This window comes from Hakea prostrata, chromosome 11 (genome assembly GCF_041222555.1).
Source record: "Hakea prostrata isolate BN-2017 chromosome 11, UWA_Hpros_2, whole genome shotgun sequence".
NCBI classification, from domain to species: Eukaryota; Viridiplantae; Streptophyta; class Magnoliopsida; order Proteales; family Proteaceae; genus Hakea; species Hakea prostrata.
In genome coordinates, this window is record NC_142610.1 from 4,706,531 (window position 1) to 4,729,843 (window position 23,313).

The 23,313-nt window shown below is 34.3% G+C and overlaps 1 protein-coding gene and 1 non-coding gene across 2 annotated transcripts in view; one reads left to right on the top strand and one right to left on the bottom strand.

Moving 5' to 3' along the window:
• The window catches only part of LOC148999683 (MOB kinase activator-like 1A), a 29,446-nt gene extending 25,730 nt beyond the window's left edge, over nt 1-3,716 (bottom strand). The window contains exon 1 of the mRNA XM_089139284.1: nt 3,544-3,716. Within this exon, the coding sequence (XP_088995410.1) occupies nt 3,544-3,566 (23 nt within the window). The 5' untranslated portion in view covers nt 3,567-3,716. The remainder of the gene's footprint in view (nt 1-3,543) is intronic.
• An 18,692-nt stretch (nt 3,717-22,408) lies between these two features.
• TRNAL-CAG (transfer RNA leucine (anticodon CAG)) lies at nt 22,409-22,489 on the top strand. The gene has a single exon. It is a non-coding gene; the product is annotated as a tRNA-Leu (tRNA).
• The last annotated feature ends 824 nt before the right edge of the window (nt 22,490-23,313 follow it).

The window sequence follows — 23,313 nt, forward strand, 5'->3', positions numbered from 1 at the left end:
CAAGCATAAGAGGTGTTCCCACCAAGTTACCGGTGAAAAATCTGGCAAAAATCAGTGGAAGTAGCAGTAGAAGCTGGGGCAAGAAGGGCAAGACCTTGGGCAAGATCAAGTCTAAATCACGATCTCACTCAAGATTTGGGAATCTTATAATGGTGGCTCAACTGAGATTTCAGACAAAACCAATATCTCAGTTGAGTTTCTTTTAATTTTTCCTTTCTCCTATAACCTCATCCCAACTTTATACAAAAAAAAAAGAGAGAGAGACATCTCGCACACAGAGATCTCACCAGTTCTTGAACCATGTTGATGACCTTAAGGAACCCGCAAGGTATAAATGCCTTCAATGATTGGATGCAGAAAAATGACACTGGTCTTTTCTGGTTATGGAACAATATGGATCAGTTAATCGCAGCGAATGTGATGTTTCATTCACTACTGAAGAAGTAGAGTGAGATCCCAAAGAACCATCTCTCAAGAAAAAGAGAATCTCTCAAACATATGAAATATATGCTAAATTATTCTTTCTCACAAAAGGGGACAAGTCCTTCAGCGAATGTTTTTTTCGTCTTTTAAAAGTATAACAGAGGAATTTAATATTCATCACCCTCTTACTAACAATTGGAATAGTTACAACTTCAAGAAGAATCCTTTGTTGCAAAAATTATGGCACAACTGAGTATTGACTGTTAATCTGTCAACGGCCATTGTGTATTGGAGAAAAGCTGCACTAAATTATTGAATCCTTTGTACGTCTTCGGCGTATTGAAGCTCCTTCCTGGGGATGTATCTCAACCTCTTCCAAAGACAGCGCCTTTGTTGCAAACTTGCAGTACATGGTCAGCTTTTATCTAGGTGAGGCTGTCAATAATAAGATTATTACAGTTGTGAGGACAGAGGTATAGGTAAGTAACCAACCCCCTAGACAGTGTGCATTTTGTAGCAAGCATGATACAATCTTTAGGAGGTGATTCAGATGTGGAAGAAAATATGGGCAATGAAATTGACGACCAGACTAAAGTACACGGTCTGATCAAGGTTCCAATTGACAAATTAGTTGACAGTCTGATTTCAGTTGCAAAGCCCCACAATCAGATACCAATTGAAGAGAGTTTGTCTGCTAAAAACCACCAAAAGACCATGACAGATGATCATGAGACACATTGGATCATTGCCACATCAAAGTCAATATTCTTCAATCCCAATTGAATGGTGCTGATTCTCTAACTTTACAAAATTTGGATGCGAGTTTTTCTCAACACCACAGGCATTGATGCAGGTCCACTAGCTTGGACTGACCCAAACCCACTCAAGTATCCATATGGAGATGAACCGGGTCCAGTTGGAGTTTTTTAGATCAAATAAGATAAATTTATATTAGTTGGGGAAATAACGTCTTTTAATTTCTTTTGTTCTATTTATTTCAGAAGTTAGCCACATAGGGTACTTGATTTTCCAATAATTCTTTAGTTTCCTTGTAACAAGGGTAGTCTTTATTTTTAGGGGTTCTTCGTTTCTCTTTATATATGGTATAATTCCACTTCTTCACTAACCAGCCACCATCATAACTCAATAGAGACCTTGAACTCAATCATCTACAGCCTAACTTCGTGAATATTATCACTCCTTTCAAATTCCTTAAGTTTGCGGGGATAATATCTAAAAGACACACCCAAATCCATTCATTTATTTGCTCTTTCACTGAGACAGAGCACCCAATATCTGGAAACGATGTCTCCCTTGTAAGACTTAACCATTGTGTCATTTATCTCAACCAACATCACCCTAACTTAACACTAGAGAATTGGTTGCACCTTGTTAACCTAAGCCTCTAGTTTTCCAACTGCTACCATTTAAGTCCCAAGTGGCTAGATAATTACATAAGCAATAAGATATAAATGCACTTGCCATAATTATAATAACAAATAAATTACGACCATATAAAGCAGAACTTTTGATTCAGAATATTACCAGTTTACAAGGTCCAGAAATATAAAGCGATCAAGTTGCAGAATTTGCATTTTGACAATCAGAATTCAGAGCTAATAAATTTCATCTAGTGATCTACCATATTACACCAGTTATGTAAGGAACTGAGTTAAAAGGATGCATTAAGAAATGTCGCAAGTAAACAAAAAAGAGGGAGAGGGAAATAATTGTTTTCCTAATAGAAGTATGCAATCTAGTAGATTCTCTGTAAGACTGCTATTAACAGTCAATGGTGAGAAGTGTTAAACCAAAATGCCACTGAAGAAAAATGTGTCACCAATGCATATAATATCAACTTTGAATGCCATAGTCAAGTAAAACTAGTGTAAAGCAAGGGACAGCACTTGCAGGTCAATCTATACATTTAGCAGTAGCATGGTGCTATCACATTTAGGGCAAATCCAGAATGCTGGTTTTATTATAAATTAACTGAAGCCTTAATTTTTACATGCAATTACATGAAAAAGAAAACATTATACCTAGGACTTACAACATGATAGAGTCATTCTTTTAAATATATTTTGCTTTCTTCTTTTTGGTGCTTAAATAGAATTTCATTCATCATTCAACTAATTGATACATTTATGAGAGAGAGGATTAGGAAAGTAAGATAACAAATACAAAATCCAGCATAACTAAATATAACCTTTTCAGCGCATAACTAAATATAACCTTTTCAGCCTCTATAATACATTTAAGCTTTATCCTCTTCAGATGATAAAATGAAGTAAAATGACACCTTCCCAATAATGTTCAACTTTTGAGTACCGATAAGACACCAATTGGAAGTAACAAGGATACTCTTTCCCATTTTAAGACATATTTAGATGCAACTATGTCCATTTCAGTAACTTGTTGCTCGTCATGCACATAATCACTTATTATAAGTTTTCATTAACTAAACTCATATGAAGACCATAAGTGTGCTAATTTAGAACTTGATGAGCAGAAAAACTAACAAGCTTGTCATGCTCGTACCATTTCACACATTTGCGTCTAGCCCTAATACTATATTCTTTTTTGTCGTCTTTCTCAATTCTTTTGGTAAGTAGCAAAATTTCTCAAACTGCAAACAGGATTAACTTCGACTAAAGTTTTGGATCTTCTGCCCCCCCCCCCCTCCCACAAAAAAAAAAACGGCAGGAGGATCTCTTCAGCAGAATCATAATTAAAAAAAATACCACTGATTAATTAGCAGAAAATGCATGCCAAATTAAATTCATAAATTCATAAATTATCGTTCTTTTTCCTCAGTTAAGCACAAATTTAAGAAACTATATCAGAATTCCCCATGAGACAACAGATGCAATTAACGCCACCATCAAACTACACTAGCTAAACTGTGAAGCAGATCAACCCAGGATTCAATGTGCGGAAACAAAGGATCTGTCCATGGAGGCCAAAAAAGACGTAAAATTCATCAACCAGCAACCAATTAAAGCAATGAAAGATCCAAATTTTACAAATTAAAACATGTCATCAACCGAATGGAATTGCGAAATAGGCATCCACGATTTGCAAGAGAGAAGAGCTCTCTTCTCTAGAACGGAGGTTTACCTGCCTAGACCAAACAGACTCATGGCGCGGGAGAGAAAGGGAGAGAGTGATGCTTCTGTGAAATGAGTTAGCGTTTCAAGAGAACGCTTTTTCTCTTTCCTTGTTTTTCTTTTTATTTTCTCTCTCTTCTCAGGTGAATGTAATGAAAACGGCAGGCATTCGATTTTAAAGACCACGGACCAATCCACAACCCTTTGCTCTGCTCTTCTATTACCCCTGAACCAATCGAATCAAACCGGTCCCTCCTGACCCAAACCCTTTCCCCCTAGGACTGATGGAATATTATAGCTGACTAGCTGGTGAGCTGCGATTTTTTTTTTTTTTTTTTCTTTGTGTGTAGAAAATAGATTTATTCATTTGACCCTGAATCCAAGGGGATGATAGAGGCCAAGTTTTCCTCTTTACAATAGACAAAGCCTTACAAGCTAGAGAGTGGACCAACACATTCCCTCACAACAAGTGCTTTCCCAAACAGTGGATCCTCAAACCCTAATGGACAGGATATCACTATCACCACCAATCCATTGGGCTTCGTTGTCATAATGCCCACCCCACTTTTGTTTTCATCAAACACACAATCACAATATATGGTTAGCGAGGCCCTATCTATTGTGAACCTAGGGTTCTTGTACAATTTATGGGCTTCTCCCAATACTTACAACATGATCCATTCTGCATGACTTGCCTAAAAGTCATTGAATGCACCTAATGACCTTTGTATTGCCTCATTTATCAGTTTCTCTTTCCCTTAAAATAGAAGCACATTACAAGCTAACCATAGATTCCAACAAGTGATGAAGAACAATAGTGACAACACTTCTCTCCTCTTTTCTTTAGTTGGAAAATTGATTTTCTCCCACCTTGTAATCACTTTATCTAATATGATTTTAGAGTTTCTTCCAACCAAAAAATCCAAATTAATTATCAACCAAATTAATCCTGGAAGGGGAATGCAAAAAGGATGTCGCTCACTATACTGTATCAGGATTACATCTTCAACACGTATATTCAGTTTAGCCTTGTCTCTTCATGAGGCCCTCCTTAGATGTAATTCCTTCCACACATACCTGCCATATGAATTCTTGATTGTTGGCAACATTTTGTACATCCAAATATCCTTTCACTCTTTATGAGGAATGTCTTGCCATCTCCAGCTTTGATAGGGCAAAAATAACTCTCCAACAAATCTTTTTGGTAAGATCCTTCCACTTCTTGTTAGGTGCATCAATATGTTCATCCATCATACGAATAAAACAAGTTATGGGCTTGGGCCTTTGACCCAAAAATTAGGTGAAGAGGGTACCCAATTAGAATATCATATGAGGAATGTCTTGCCATCTACAGCTTTGATAGGGTAAAAATAGTTCTCCAACAAATCTTTTTGGTAAGATCCTTCCACTTCATGTTAGGTGCATCAATATGTTCATCCATCATACGAATAAAACAAGTTATGGGCTTGGGCCTTTGACCCGAAAATTAGGTGAAGAGGGTACCCAATTAGAGTATCATATGAGGAATGTCTTGCCATCTACAGCTTTGATAGGGTAAAAATAGTTCTCCAACAAATCTTTTTGGTAAGATCCTTTCACTTCATGTTAGGTGCATCAATATGTTCATCCATCATACGAATAAACCAAGTTATGGGCTTGGGCCTTTGGACCCGAAAATTAGGTGAAGAGGGCACCCAATTAGAGTATCATATTTCAATCTCCCTTCCATGGTCATCTTGCCTGAACTGAGATCATGGTCAAGTATTCAAGCTTGGAAGGTGTTTGATGAATCAATTTCAATGAAAAGAGCAATTGTAAGGTTCATGTGCATGGTCTTCTTAGCCTTGGTGTTACTCGCTATCTTATCAGTCATACTAATTTTGGAACCCTCTTGATAGAGAATAGTGGTGCGACCTTAAAGGAAGTGATGTTAAAGTTCTTGATGGACATATCTGCTATCATGGTTGCATTGATGGCTTGGGTTGAAATTGGTGGTGGTGGTCAGAGAACCAGGAAAGTTAGGTGTGGTGGTGTTATTGATGGAAACTTTTATCAAAGTGTGTACTGAGTTGAGAGTCATATGCTTGGGTCTTTAACTTTGAAGATGGTGAAGCTCAGAATTATAAGGGTTATAACCGATGCGTAGCCGCAGCACTGGATGCATCTCTTACGGTGGAGCTTCTTCTTGGCATTGTCACAATCGTCTTCTATGTTAGAGTTTTGTGTAGGTGTGGCATGTGCCAAGGATCTAGCCTGTTCTTCCTTAGTGTTATGGATATGAATTATTTGGGATGCGTTTCTAGTACTCACCCAACCCATGAAGCTAACAAGCCCGATAACCTTGGTTGGGAAAGTTTCCATGATTAGCAAGAGGTACTTAAGGAAGCACACGGTTGTAAAGACGTAAACAAAGAAACCAAATTGCCCTAGAGGAAATCCCTCGATAAGGGGCTCAATCAAAGGAATCAGTCGAAGAGGCACGCAAGATCTTCGAAAGGGACATAAGTTGTAAGCAAACCAGCATAAATAAGTGGCCATGCCCTCAAGGTAACACAGATGAATTCACTTACTCTTTATTTGTATTCTCCGAGTGAGCTTTGTTCAGAGCCTTAGACTATTCCTGGACTAACTTGATCATTGGAGGTGGCTTCTCGGCATCCTAGCTGGCCTCTTGCTAACTTATTGATTACAGGTTCAACCTTCAAGAAGACCAGGACAAGGTTCAGACTCAATAGTTTGGTGTCATCTGTGGGAAAATGATAAGCCATGATGAGATGAACGACTAGCCAGGGGGCAAACGCCACCAACTGAGTCACCTGGCAGAAACCCTAGAACTAAAGTTCATCAGCAAAATGGTTAGAATGGAGAACGGGACCCTGAAGTCGATCTCCAAAATGAACAGCAAATCCCTCAGGATACCTCATAGGCAGTCTTTGACCCCATTTGGGGAAGGGACATCGAACCAGTCGCAAGTACTTACTACAACTTTGGAAAATATTCAGAGAAAAATGCAACGCCAAATGCTTGAGTTGTGGGGTGTGCTAAGGGGATTAGTTCATCAAGTGGGGGTCGCCCAAGGCCCCCCTCACAACACTCAGACAGGAAGGACGCAACAAGGGATTTGAACGGCAAGGGAAAAGCAGTGGCTCTTGGAGGAATAAAATTAGGAAAAAGCGAACAGGCGTTCAAGTGAAATGCCAAATCCCAACCGACAACTTGCAGGAGGGACATGAGTTAGTGCCTCCAATTGCCTATCCATCATTAGACAGACATAGGATTTGTCTAGGCATCAGCCAGAAGGACGAAACAATCAGGAGGGGGAGAGCCACCAAATTCAACCTCGGGGTAACTCCCGATCGACTCAAACTAGATCAAAACTTAGGTTGTCACCTCCTCAACAGTCAACACTACTCAATTTGGGAAAGTACCAAATCTTTACATGATAGACGAGGAATGATTGGCTGAACCAGTGGGTGGCAAAAGTTGAAAGAAAGCTTGAGGACTGGGACCATGGTGATGATTTCGATGTAGTTGATTGAGAGCCTTTTTCGCATGAGATAATGAATATGCCACTTCCGACTAACTTCATCATGCCAACATTTACGCCGTTGGAGGAAGTTGTAATAGATTCTAGAGTGTTGATGTGAATGGACAATGAATACAAGAATGGAGGCAATCTTTATCATCATCCAATGGAGGAAGTTGTACTAGATTCTAGAGTGCTGATGTGAATGGACAATGAATGAATACATATTGTGATGAAGCACCTGTACCCCTGCATAGTAAACATATATCGGGATTATGACAGCCTCATTATATCGAATCTGTTGTGGGTAATTTATGGTGCAAGGCCTTCTAGACAAAATGTAAAAGATTCTTAGTTAAGTGGGATTTTCCATAGTAACCTCCACTTATAAGAGAATGACTGAGATGCAGTATCCGTATGCAGGGATGAAGTTTGAAGTCAGTAGGCAGACTTAACTGTAAAGTTTCTTGTAGATTTATACTTCTAAATAATCAAATCTGTTGCAGATTGAGAGGGCAACAGAATATGTATTATGATAATCAAATCTGTTGCAGATTGAGAGGGCAACAGAATATGTATTATGATATCTGCAACTTCTGGAGGCCACCAATGATGAATTAAACTTCTGTTCTAGGGTTGTGTTTCGTTATTGATAAAAGCAAATACCCTAGTAGGAGCAAAGTGAGTAAATGGAAGATACTTTTATCCAGTTTTGTATTTGGGATCCATGAATCTTTCCATGGATGAATTATCTCACCATTTCTTACTTGTAAGAACATACCTTCCTAAAGTAAATGCCTTGCCAAAAGTAGTGATTTCCAAGAGCAGGATATTGTAGAAGGACATGATGCTTCAAGAAAAGTGGCATTGCGAAAGTATTTATGCTTCATTAGGCAACTCCATAAAGAGGTGGGGAGGGAGTAAGCAACTCCCAAGCCTTCCGAGCCAGAAGGGCAAAGTTTAACGAATGGATATTTCTGATATTAAAGCCTCCCAAGCTTCTTTGAATATTGATTGCATGTTGTTAGAAACTATCAATCAGACTTCCCCTAACTTTTGGGGTGCATTCAAGGCCAACGTACTACTATTGACCTTCAACATTAGATAACTGCCGATTAAAGCTTTGGAATTACTTGGTCCAGCCATTTAAGAAGTGAAGTTGATTTGAGTCTTATAATAGTTGTGATCTATTAAAAATAAATTGTTTGCTAAATTTTTAGTTTCTCATTTGAAACACTTCAATTACATTTAATCCGACTAGGAGAATTTAAATTGAGAGATCTCAAGCACTTGGGAGATTAAATTGTGGTTTCAAAGGCTATGTTGCAGAAAAAGAGTTTTACTGCAGTTACTTGCCGAAACCCTTTGAATGACATTAGCTACTTCATGAACTGTCTGTGGTTGTTGTAGAGAGAGAAAGAGGGAGAGATGGGTGAAATTGAGTTGTGTGGGAATTTCTCCAATTGTAATATGAGGTAATCTTCCTATTTTTTGTTGCATGGTTTCTTTTTTATATCATTGATAGGCTATGTCAACTAATGTATAGAACAATATGGTTGATTTTTGGATGTTCGAATAGTATGGTAAAAGGGTTGTCAATTGAGTTTTGTATGGGAATTTCTCCAACCATAAGGAAATCTTCTTATCTATTGTTGCATTCTTTATTTTCTATATCATTCATAGTCTATGACTATTAATCTATAGAACCATATATTCTACCCAACAAAAAAATGTATTGAACAATATTGTTGACTTTAGGATCTTGGAATAGTATGGTAAAGGGGATTGTTTATTTGATTGATTGACTCCAGTGATAGAAATGTTACCAATTTAAGTATGATCAAATATTGCTAATACTATTTTTTATTTTTTGGGTTAACAAGACTTCATTCAGTAATGAGAAAGAGTGGAGAGTGGCAAATGTCCACCAACCATTGAGAGGAACACGACCAATTCATGGCGCTCGAAAGCAATAGGGCCTTCAGGGCTAGAAGGTCAGCAACATTGTTTAAACCTTCTAGGTACAAACATAAACCTAAAGCCCAAAAACCTTGAAACAATATTTCTTATATCCTCTACAATGGGAAGAATGTCCACTGGGGGAGGGAGAGAGGGATCATGGATGATTTGTACTAATTGTTGACAATCAAACTCAACCTCCAAGTAATCAAAACAATTCGCAATTGCATGAAGAAGACCCGACCTCATTGCTTCTGCCTACTTTCGAGTGCTAAATAAAACTCCCCGGGTTCAAAGAAAGCCAGCAACGGTTCACCAGTGCTGTCCCTGAACACGATCCCTATTCCTCTTTTTTTCTCCTTCACTTTAAATGCAGCTGCAGTGTTCAGTTTAACACTAGGAAGAGTTGGTGGTTGCCATTTTGTCAGACCGGATTATTAGACTGAGTATTGGAAGCATTAGTCTCACTTAAGACTGGTAGTTGTTGTTGCAGAATTCTGTGGGTCTATCTAAGTTTCCTAGCTTTGACATTTTATCATTGAAAAAAATGAAGAATGGAAGCATTAGTCTCACTTAAGAGTGGTAGTTGTTGTTGTTGCAGAATTCTGTTTGGTAGTGCAAACAAGCAACCTGCAAAAAAACGTACGTACTCGACCGGGTTGGTTGAGGTCGTCTCCGACAAGCAAGTTAGCAAGGGATTGAATCTATAGAATGTATAGGAATAAAGTATTCACTATTGCTTACCTTCCTCTCTTTCCCTCTTTCCTTTATATAGATTTTAGGATGTACACTTCTTCTTTAGTGATTGAGTCCCACTCATACTATTATTGGAGATTGAGTCCTGTTCGGGCTCTTGAGTCCTATTCAGACTCCTAAGTCCCGTTCGGACTCCTTCTGTTGAGTTCTCCTAGGATCTTCATTTTTTATTTGTTCGGTGGTTTGTCAAGAATAGACCTCTGGTCGTTCTTGATGAACAACCTTTCTTTAATCATCATGGTCAACCCATTTTGTCAAACCGGATTATTAGATTGAGTATTGGTCGAGCCAAACTGTGGCGGCCCGATCTAGACACTTTACCAATAACAGTAGTCAAGACCATTAAACCATTTATGCTCTTCAAAATGTGAGATTCCCTTTAATTTTCGTTTCTTCATCTGGGTGTCTTTTTCTTTTAAACTTTATCAGTAATAGGTGGTCTATAAACATTTGATTTTGATTTTGGCAACTGTATTTTGGGCTTGCAAGGATAGTTAGAGATACGAAGATCAAGGAGCTTTTTGTGATCAAATAAATAGAGAGGGATAAAAATATTCAACCTGTTGATCTCCTTTATTTTTAGGTCTTTCTGCCTGCTTTTGTTGTAGCTTCGATCTATTCTCATTATGTTTTTCATTGCTTGTCTTTTTGGACTTCATCTGAGTTATGCAAGTCTTAATCTATTGAAATGTGTTATAAGAACTTTATTCTATCCTTTGTCCTTTCACTTGTTATAACTTATAAATAACCTAAGTTCATGATAAAGTGATGACAATTTTCTCTTGAATTTTTGGACAGTTAGAATTTTGATGAATGGATTTATATTTTATCTTAAATCTGTTCATGTAATTACAATGGGATTTCACACTTTTTTATGACCCTTTGATTTTGGTGGTGCTTTAACTGTTATGGTTATTATTAATTTGAGTATTTTATTGCCTAAATTGAGTGATGTATTAGTAATTTTCAGATTCAGCTTTCAAGTGAAGTGTAAGTATTATTGAGTTTGATTTCCTGGTTCTATTTAAAAGTTAATTTTTGTTACTTCTTCCCTAGTATGTACTGAGGCTTCAAGGCTAACAGTCATGTAATTGTTTTAAATGTCAACTTTGTATGGGTTTCATATTGATGAAAATGTTTTGAGGAAAATTATCAACTATAGGTCTTCAAGAAAAATGTTTTGGGGTCCACAGTAAAAATTTAAGTAAATTAATAGGATTAAAATATAAATAACACAATTATAAGTAAATTATAAAAAGTATATTAAAATAAAGTAGGGGTTAAAATTGTGAGAGAAAATTTTTTAAAAATCATGAAAGAAAAAGGTGAAAAAGAAATTATAAGAACTATTAACTAAATATGGGATAAATACTGAATTATCATAAATTAATTTTTTTAAAAAATCATGATTATGATTAGATATAATAATATTAAGGGTAAATATCACTTACCTCCCCTCTTAGCTGGACAAATAGCACTTACACCCCTCTTAGTTGGATAATATCACTTACCTCCCTTCCTATCTAACGAATATATCAAACACCTCCCCTCTGTTAACTTTCTCAATTAAATTTAACTTTTACCATTAAATATTTTTCTAAAACTCCAAACTACCCTAGATAAAAATATTTTATATTTTAAACTTAAATTATCATACTCACTTTAATAGTTAAAATATTAAAATTACCTTTAATTAAAATAATTGTTAAAAACCAAAACACCATAGTTAAAACCCAAATTATCTTTAATTATTAAAATCCCAACATATATATATATATATATATATATATATATATATATATATATATATATATATATATATATATATAAAATTTATCCAACAATTATAAAAGCACGTACTACTATCCAAGTAAAATAAAAAATGCAATTAAAAAAAAAAGAGTATGTTGATAGAATTAAACACGTACTACTATTTTGGGGTTTTTTAATTGTTTGATAATTTTTTTTTAAAAAAAGGGGTATGATGAGCTTTTAATAATTAAAGATAATTTGGGTTTTAACTATAGTGTTTTGGTTTTTAACAATTACTTTAATTGAGGGTAATTTAGTATTTTAACTGAGGGTGATTACGGTAATTTAGGGTTTAAAATAAAAATATATTTTCAGCCAAGGGTAGTTTGGGGTTTTAGAAAAATATTTAACGGTAAAAATTAAATTTAACCGAAAAAGTTAATAAATGGGAGGTGTTTGATATATTCGCTAGGTAAAAGGGAAGGTAAGTGATATTATCCAACTAAGAGGGGTGTAAGTGCTATTTGTCCAGGGGAGGTAAGTGATATTTACCCTAATATTAATGGCAGAACTTTAGAATCGAAATTTTATGAGAAAGTTTAAGAATTCATAAATAAAATTAAACGATTATGATAAGATATGATAAAATTGATGGCTGAAATTCTAAACAAGATTTAAATTTTCATTAATAGGACATGAAATTTTAGGAGAAAGTTTAAGGATTAAAAAAAAGAAATCAATGATTATGATTAAATTTGATAAAATCAATGGTTGAATTCTAACTAGATTTAAATTGCTATTAGTAGAGTCAAAATTTTAGGAGAATGAAAGAATAACGAAATAAAATAAAAAATAAAAAATAAAAAAGAAAAGAAATTATGCTTTATGAAAAGATTACTAGAAAAATCGTGAGTGTGAGAGAGAAAGAAGAATAATTTGAAAAAGAGAGAGCGATTACCTGATAACTATGGAGAAGATTAGGAAAATTCCAATGTCTGCTAACTACTTCAATACATTGAGACGTGTGAGGAAAAAAACAGAGAGAAAAAATAGGAATAAAAGAGGAGATTTATGAGAGAATATATATAGGGAGAAATCCATGGATCGTGAGTTAGTTTTTAATTAGAATTTAACATTTTATTCCTTAAAAATAGGGGTTTAATGATAACCATTAGATAATGATTAAGAATGACATTTGTACCCATCATCTTTATCTTAAATTTTTATTTTTAAGAGTAAATATCACTTATACACCCCTCTTAACTTAACAAATAGCACTTAGACCCCCTTTTAATTAGATATTGTCACTTACATCCCCTCTTACCTACCAAATATATCAAACACCTCCCCTCAATATTTTCTAAAACCCCAAATTACCCTTGTCTGAAAACATTATTTTAATTTAAATCATAAATTACCATAATTAAAAACATTATTTTTTTAGTTGTTTGATAAAAAAAAGGTATGTTGGGGTTTTAATAATTAAAGATAATTTTGATTTTAACTATGGTATTTTGGTTTTTAACAATTATTTTAATTGATGGTGATTTAGTATTTTAACTGTTAGGGTGATTAAGGTAATTTAAGGTTTAAACAAAAATATTTTCAAGAGGGTAGTTTGGGGTTTTAGTAAAATATTTAATGATAAAAGTTAAATTTAACTGAGAAAAAGTTAACAGAGGGGAAATGTTTGATATATTTGCTAGGTAAGAGGGGAGGTAAGTGACATTATCCAACTAAGAAGAGGTCTAAGTGTTATTTGTTCAGCTAAGAGAGGAGGTAAATGATATTTATCCTATTTTTAATTTTTGGAGGGGCCAAATAGTGGTATTTCACTTGTAAAATGAGAGAAAGAGGAAAATATATAGGAATATTTAAAATTTCAAAAAATACGGTAGGGTCATGGCCTCCGCCACTACTCTTTTGGCCTCAACCGACTCTAACTATTCTTTCTAGCCCTTTGATACTACCCTAGCCATCTTTCTAGCCCTTTGATACATAGCCCTTTGAAACCCCTATCTCACCATATGAATCTGAAATGCAATGCAATGGACCAGCATTTTCTCCTCTACCAGAGTTTAAAAGCCCATTAGATACGAACTCAATGGTGGATTGAGCACCCCATTGTGTTTCAGTTTATAAGTTCATTAGATACGAACTCAATGGTGCGATTGAGCACCCCACTGTGCTTCAGTTCTATCACGTTAATAACCTGCATTTTACAGAAAAACTATAAATAAATAAAGATAGATAACACAAAAACTTCAAACCAACAAAAAAAAATAGAAGACAAAAGATGACGGGACAATTTAAATGAGGGACTTCATAGAATACCTGTTTCAATTCTTCTTTGGTTACCATTGGAGGAAATTGTGCCTTAGATATCTTTTCCACCTTTTATGCACCTAGCAGCCATAAAATTTGCATATCATTCTTGAACTTTTCCACCTTTTATGCACCTGACAGCCAGAAAAATTGCATATCATTCTTGAACATAACTGAGATAGAATTTAACCAACAGTCATAGATATCTACAGTGTATTTTTAAACCAACAATAAATAATATAAATAAAGTACAAACATCATAAAGACTTGGGAAATAATACAATTCAGATGTCAAGCATGAAGACTCCACTTGGGAAATAATACAATTCAGATGTCAAGCATGAAGACTCCACTCAAATGGGTAATGGGGTTGGGGCCATCATATTCAAAATATCAGGAAACTACAGCAACAAACAATTCATAAGGACTGATCTTTCATTCACTGCCAAAGACCTATCCAAAATCTAACGTTGCAGTAGGGCATTAATTAAGATTAGCAAAAGAATAACGAAGTATAGCTAGCCGTCCCAAACAAAATAAAGAACATACAACAAGGTGTAACCGCTAATGGAGAGAAGGTAGAGAAAGACAGCGAAGGCAATGGCAAACATTTGTTGCCACAGGAACATGAGGAAGCAAAGAAGGGGAAAGAAAGGAGAAGGGCCAGGACTATTGTCGAACAGACAAGAAGGGGTAGGGTTTGTCCACATGCTACGGAAGGAGGTGCAGAAAAAAACGACTGGCAGAAAGAACGTACTGCTGTAACAGGTATATGGATGGAGCAGAAGAGAAAATAAAAGACGAAGGGAGAGAACAAATGGCAGAAAAAAGAAAGTTTCTGCCATAAGAGTGTAAGGTGGAGCAGAAATAAAAAAATAACTGAAGACGGCAGAAAAACTGGGCAGTAAGAACTGCCTAACTGAAGAAATGACAGGGAAAAGAGAATTTATCAACGCAAAGAAAAATGGAAAAAGAGCGAAGAAAGACACCGCAAGAGTGGAGAGAGGAGTGGCTGTCGTTGAGCAAAGAGTGAGGCTACTTCTTTTCTCTCTTTTATTCCCTTCTAGTTCATGCAATGTCAAGTGATGTTCTCATGTGTGTTTAAATAATAAAAAAAGAAACCTTACACAAATCTGCCATTAGTAAAATGTAGATACCATCCCAAGAATACCTTTACAATGAAATAAACTCTAAAACATAATACAATGTAACAATAAAAAAATGTGGACCATGGTCTTAATATTCCAAGTGGCCCTCTACACATATGTGGCTAGCAGATCTCCTCAAAATCCTCACCAAATCAAGCTGTAAGGTTCCAAAATGGTAGCCTCAATCTCTGGTAGTGGTGAACCAAGTGGGATTCTATTTTAGAGTTGATTTGCAAGTTGACATGAGAGTCATTTTCTAGTTAAGAAGTTAAGTCTAGTTGTAGTATGGAAATTTTATCCAAATTGGGTTCTCAAAATTGATTTCAAGTTGGTTCTTTATAAAGTCATAGTTATTTTCCTTAAATTTAATATGGCTGTAAATAGACCCACCACCATGGGGCCCTCCACCATGTAACAGGTATTAATAAATTAGAGAAGAGCATTGAGGGAAGACTTGGAGTTGTGGGAAAGTGCCCACAAACCTAGATTTTGAAGTTTTCTTATTTTTCTGCATATTTAAATTGTGTTTTTCTTCCCTAAACGTATGGCAGCCATTGAAGCTTTTGAATTCCTGCATATCTTCATTGAACTTCACCCATGAGTAAGTACTAGCCTTCCCCAAGCCCTTCCTATTCACTCCTACCCCTTTCCTAACCCTAATACCCTCCCTAACCCTCGTGCAAGTTTTGAACCGTCCACATAACTTTGTGGCAGCAGCAGCACACTCCTATCTAAAACCCTAGATTTGAAACCCCTTTGCCCCCCCCCCCCCTTCCTCCTATATATCGACCAATACCCAACCTTATTCCCACCTTTAGTTGCATTATTAAACCTACACTTCATTACTTAAGGAATTTCCTATAGTTCATCTTCTTCCTCTTGAAACCCTAGCTTTAGTCTATTAAAATTCTTGTAACTCCCAAATCCCTTAATCTAATCCTAAACCCTTTTAAGATTACCTTCTTTTACACCTTCCCTATCTCCCTTGTAAACCCTAGACTTGTCCAACTCCTCAAGAGTCCTAATCTAACCAGGAGATCTGTTTTTGAAACCCTAACCTCTTAGGATTAATCCTGAATTTACAAAGCAACAAAGTCAGCATTAAATCTAACCTAATTTCCCTTAAACCACCCACATATACTTAACCTTAGAAACCCCAAGAACATACAAACCCTAACTTGTGAAAATTCTACAACTAAAACGAAATATTTCCATCAATTTCCAGACAGAGACCTAACCTAGCTGTATGCTACAAGTCCTTAATTTGCAATTGACACTAAACTTAACCCTAAAACTTGGGCTTTCAAATAAGCCTATCGGAAGGGTGTTTGGTGATGAATAGCCGCTGTCCAATGAGATTTAACCCTAGACAGGATCCTGAAGACTAGCTTAGACTCTAGGTTACATCATTTGGTAGCAGAACTAGCATGAAATAATAGTAGTCAGAACTATCGATGAATGAACACACTATTACAATGGAAGATTAGGATTCAAAGACCCCTATGATGAAGGATACCTTGGCTACAATACTTCCATAAATATCATAGCAAAGATCCTTGTGGTAGAATCAAAAGAATGAGAGAATATGTATGAATGTGAAAAAGAAGGGAGGGATAAAAACTATATTGTAGATAATACCTGTTGTCGAATCTTAGTAGAAGATGCTTAAAACCATAACCATTTGCTAGATATTTCACCTAAACATTCAGAAGCTATATATAAAAATTTTGTCAATGTGATAGAAAGAATAATATGTATTAAAAAAAATTAAGGCCAATATCGATAGTAGTTTCCCTTTCATCATATGTTAGTGTTTGATTATTTTTTTTCATATAATTTGAGTGAACTGGGCAGAAAAGCCTGCCAAACTTACAATTGTGTAAACATGTGAATGTTTGGCTGAGATTGGGTGATGTCCTCTCCATGGGCATCCATTTTATTTAGTTCCTGACAGAAGAACAATTCGTTTTTATCACTAATTAATTTATCTAATCCTCAAGGGGTTGAAAAGATTACTCACCTTATAAATATGTAGTATTTCTAGTAGTGCTGATCACCTTCTTCCTTGTGAAATCTTCAATTTAAAAAATGCAATAGAAAAATAAATTTCAAAAAAATGAAAAAGAAAAAAGATATAATGGCTCCAAAGGTTAAATAAGAGAGAAGATAGATATTTCAACCTAGAATTTTATCCATTCTATTTTCTTGTCAAAAATGGACCATCAATTTCCTTGTAGATATATGACATGTGCCCTAACATCACATCAAATGTTGAAATCCATTTATAAGTTACATCAACCTTTTAAATGATGTGACTTGTAAATGGACCTCAACCTTTTGATGTAATGTTGGCACATATGTCACATATCTACAAAAATGGATAGGATAATGGTCCATTTCAACCTGCTCTCTCTACCCCCTAGGACCATGCAGGAGAGAGAGAGAATTGGACATGTAAATACAATCTAAATTCTTAAATGTAATAGCTACAGTGCCTTGTAGAAGATAATCTTCAGTCAAGTTAATATTTAAGTGAATCTTCAGTTATTTTGACTAGTGACTGACATATCTGGGGAAGGATTTGAGTTCTATTCAATTTGACTCGGTATCAACTACACTAAAGCTCTGATATTGTTTTTCTTTTCCATTGACCAAACCTCTGTGGTATCTCCAGTGTCTTATTACACCCAAAATAGTCAAATACAACAGGCAAAACAAGGTACAACAAGTTGGTTACAAGGTTGTATAAAATTGAAATCAAACAAAATAACGCGAAATCGTGTTGCTGGAAATGGGGTTAGATGGAGTGAACAGACAATCACATCATTGGAAATAGCCAAACACCAGAAACAGTGGCCATAGCCAACAACCCAAGAAATCCTGCCGAAAATCGGTAGTTGTGTCATCTTTTTTAACCAAAAACTCCATATATGAATCTAGTCTCAGGACTTAAAACCCAACCCATGCCTGTGAGGCCATCTCTTGGCCTCAACAGGCTCCATTAATCTGTCTTGCCCTCTAGAAATATAGCCCATCGTTTGTGTCATCTCTAATCCCCTGTTCTAAAAAGTCAAGGATGCAACAATCTTTTCTCCTACAAAGGGTTCAAAAACCCAGCAGATGAGAATTCAATGGTGGGATTAATCCAAGGCAAAAGATGATTCACAGAATACTGTTAATAATTGTTCTTTATTAATAATTGGTGGAAGAAGTGTTCTAGTTCTAGTAGTCCTTTCCACTTTAATCCACCTGACAGTGAAACAATTTAAATGGAAGCCTTAAAGCATTGACACCTCCACTTTATGTTTAAAAAGAACGGAGACCTCAAAATTAGATTTTCATTAGATATATTTATCCAATTTGTCACTAAAACTTTTCGGACACTGTTTATTGTAGGGATATTTTTGAAAATAAATAGTGATTTAACTGTTTTCAATGATAAATTTGACAAATATATCTAATGAAAATCCAATATTGGGATCTCTGTGCTTTTTAAATAAAGTGAGCGTCAGTATTTTAAGGCCTCTATTTTTGGGTGCCAATACAATTTGCTCAATTATCAATATCATGTTGATAGGGGATAACCCTAAGAACTAGTGTATTCTACAAGGGACATGATTACTAGTATGACCCTTATTTCTCATTAAAGCAAATTAATTTAAACATAAATTCATAAATAGATTAAGACTTGTTTGTGATTTATTCTCATAAACTTTTTATTTTTGTTTATGAGAGCACCATTAATGAGCATGTGGAAAATTACTATAGGGCTGAAATGTTAACGTCACAAAAAGTTATAACAAAACATTAATTCTCTCTCTTTCCAACCTGTGCCTATTCAATAAAATTAAGAATTAAAAAAAAAAAAAGAAAAAAAAAACCTTTACCTTGCTTACTTCTCCGCGTGATAATATTTTAGGAATTATCAAAACTAATTTAAATTAATAAAAGTGAACCAAAATCAAAACCAAAGTTGATATCCTATCATAAACATGAACTCAAGAGAAATGACCACATTGCTATTTATTTTAAAGTCCTTAATCATTTGATTTGCATATAACAACAAATAATACAAAAAAATATAACTTTATTTTATAATATAATAATAATTAATATTAAGCAACCCCTTTTCAATAATATATAATTATTTGATAATCATTTCTTTCTTCTATGTTAATTCATTTTTAATACCTCAAGGGCTTTTTTTGTTTTTTTTTTTGTTATTCTTTTGTTTAAATTAACTAATTAATTAATATCTCCCCTTTCAATTGTAGTAGATAAGATATGTTGCTTGCACACTCTACTATGGAACAGAAAAATAAATTTTTAATTTTTAAACCAAAATTAGAATATCAATAAACATTAAAAAGTTGTCTTATCATATTAATCTAATACCACAATAATTACAATATTACTTTATTCCACAATTGCAAATTTGTAACTTTATTTAGCTAATTCTAATATTAAAAATACTTTAAAATTATAATTTATAACAAAAACATGCCAAGAACCACTAATATGCATATTAAAATATATGAAAATTTTTAATTAAATGATTTGAATTAAATAGTCATTCAACTCATTAAAAATAAATAAGTTTACAAAAAAAATTAGACTCGCTAAAAATAAATATATATACCTCAGATTTTCTTCTTATAGGTTAGTATTATTCAATTGCCTTCAGTATATCAAACTTATTCTTCAAAAAACGACCAATTGAAAATCATTGTGTTAAGAAATAACTAAGTATATACAATAACCAAAGACAATAACCACACACATTTCAATTATCCAAGTGAATTTTGCATTATTATTTATTATCATCAATCATGCATAATGTGTTTCTAAATAAAAAAAGGAAAATTTTCAAAGACACCCAAGACAATTGACAGAGAGTACGGACACTCCAAAAATTTATCAAATTGGCACAAACATCCTAAGATGTCTTTTAAAATTTTACAATGGAATACTTCATTAACAAATTCCATTAAGTCATACTTAGATAATTCATAATTCCTATCCCTTATTCTCTTGTGACTTCATAATGTTGTCCTTAAAAAAATTGAATCCCAAGTTTCATTTTATTTATTCCTCCATGAATTCTTTCTCATTAATTCCTCAATTCGCCATTTTATATGAGAATAATACGACTAAGGGTATATTCTTTATTTCCTTTAACTAAGTGCTAACGGGGAAGGGGATGATTGTCAAATTGGCATAGTTTTGGGGTATCTATGCTTGTTGCCAATTATGTTGTGGTATTCTTGAAAATTTCCAACAAAATATCATGCATAATATATGAACAAAGTAGGTCTAAATTGTCATGAAAAAATAAAAAATGAAGTACCTTTAAAATGCCTCACATGATTAACATTTTTAACAAACATCACAATATTAAAAATTTCTTTATGTTCATTTAATTCACAAGTTCATATTATATAGTTCGAAATATTCAACATAGTTAACATTAACTGTTCAAATACTTCTTCTTATTCATGTTTTGCCCTGTATCAATATTACTACAAACAACACCAGCAACATGCAAGCCTTATCTCAACTTAACGAGGTCTGATATATGTGTGTTATAAGAAACAATAGATTTCACTCCCACAACTCAACGCTCTTGAAAAAATAGCCTGGGGAGAGGGGGAGGAGACAACCACACATCAAAAGAAGCTCTAGGGCTGCCATCCTTATTACCCCAAACTGCAAATTGAAAGAAAATAGTCTAACTGCCAAAATTCGAGTTGACATGAAAATCCAAAGCAGTAGGCATATTTTATCACTTCAGTTAAGCAGTAGGAATAGCTCCCATGTTGGTGGCTCCACGTAACTCTTGACACATTAGATGATCTAAAGTTTGGATTGCTTGGAAATTCCCATGCCATTCTGAGTTTCTTGACATTTTCCTTCTAGTGTTCAACACTTGAACTCAAAGATGGAGTCCTTGACAATTTGAATCAGTTTTATCAGCGACAGTTGCTGATAAAGTAATTTCTGAGCTCCAGTCATGCGGGTTTTAGTGCTTTATAGCTGGGATCGGTCTGAAAGGTTTGAGATCTATATTTTGGGGTTCACACATATTTGACAAAAATAAAATCAGATATAAACCAAAAATTTTTTAGGTAAGAGATGCAAACCAATGGTATTTAGTTTTTTTTTTTTTTTTTTTTGTTGCCAACCCCGGTTTGGGGTTCGACCCGCGTCGCACACCTAACTGTGGTGGATGAGTCTCCCAGCGGGAATTTTTTGCATCCACAAGGATTCGATACCTGAACTTTGCTTAAGCGGATGAAGTTGCTTAGCACTTGGACCAACCCCCGTTGGTAATTAGTTACTTTACTATTGTAAACATTTTATTTACAATATAAAATCAAATATAAAAAATTGGAGAAGAAATAAAGAAACTAAAATCAAATAAAGAATAACAAGAAAAAAAATGAAAAAAATATAAACAATAAATAAATTGAAAAAAAGAAAGAATACCAAATTGTGGAGAAATTTTTTCCCCAAATTTTCCTTAACTCACGCTTATAGGAAGGGAAGAAGAATAAATAGAAAGAAAGAGGAGACGAGAGACGAGAGACATGAGAGGATAAATAGGAATTGAGGAGTTAGTTTCTAATTAAGAATGACATTTTGAATTTCTAATAAGATAAAATTTCCATTAACCCACATTTATAGAAAGAGAAGAGAATAAATAGGAAGAAAAGATGTGAGAGAGAAAATGGGAGAATAAATAAGAAATGAGGAGTTAGTTTTTAACTAAAGATGACAATTATACCCATTATTTTACCTTTAAAATTTGTTTTCAATATTGAGAGGGGGGCAAATAGTGACATTTCACATGTGAGAAGAGAAAAAAACTAAAAACATAAAGAAAAATAATATAAAAAGTGAAAAACTAATGGCCCCCGGCCCCTTAGTGGGTCAACCCCTGAAGGCGACCATAAGTGATTGAGGCTCCGCTTAGGCAATTAGGCAACAAAGCGGCGCCTAGGCGGCAATAAGGGCTAAGGCGACCAAAGTGATTGGGTCAAATACAACTACTTTTATAGTAAGCTAAATAAACGTTTATTAGTCACATTCATCCAAAAAAAAAAAAAGTATTCACAATTCCAATTATGAAAAATTATTCAAAAAAATAATACAAACATAACTTTATCTCATTATGCATCATAACAATGACTATATACTATATGAGTAATCAATGTGAAAATGAAAGCAGTAACATCTTTTTTTTTTTTTTTTTCTTTCACCCGACGTGTTTTTAAGCAAATGGATGATTGTCAAAGACAAACCATAATTTAATTTGTGTATTTATTTACGGTAATAAATTAATAAGTTACATTTTTTATTATTCAAACCATCCACCATCTAATCATTCTCGAATCCAAAATAAATAACAAGTCAAGATGGCCGAGTTGGTCTAAGGCGCCAGTTTCAGGTACTGGTCCGAAAGGGCATGGGTTCGAATCCCATTCTTGACATATTGTCTCGAACATAATTGATTGGAGGTCAATAATCCATGTAGCTGACCCCATTTTATTGGGATAAGGCTCATTGTTGTTGTATTCATATATAGTTTAGTGAGATTATTTTATAAATTGTTTTTAACATGTATATTATCGAATTGGATTTAGAATTGATGTATCCATTTTTTTTTTTTTCTTTTACCAAACATGACCAACATGATAAATTAATAGATCTCATTATTCCGATTTTCAAGTTATTATCTATTTAATGATTCATTGATTTTCGATGTTGAGTATGATTCATGTTGTACATTCTGTTGCCGATTCTGATTTTTTTTACCAAACATGATAAATTAATAGATCTCATTATTCCGATTTTCAAGTTATTATCTATTTAATGATTCATTGATTCTCGATGTTGAGTATGATTCATGTTGTACATTCTATTGCCGATTTTTTTACCAAACATGATAAATTAATAGACTCATTATTCCGATTTTCAAGTTATTATCTATTTAATGATTCATTGATTCTCGATGTTGAGTATGATTCATGTTGTACATTCTGCTGCCGATTCTGTTTTTTTTTTACCAAACATGATAAATTAATAGATCTCATTATTCCGATTTTCAAGTTATTATCTATTTAATGATTCATTGATCTCGATGTTGAGTATGATTCATGTTGTACATTGCCGATGTTTTTACCAAACATGATAAATTAATAGATCTCATTATTCCGATTTTCAAGTTATTATCTATTTTATGATTCATTGATTCTCGATGTTGAGTATGATTCATGTTGTAAATTCTGTTGCCGATTCTTTTTTTTACCAAACA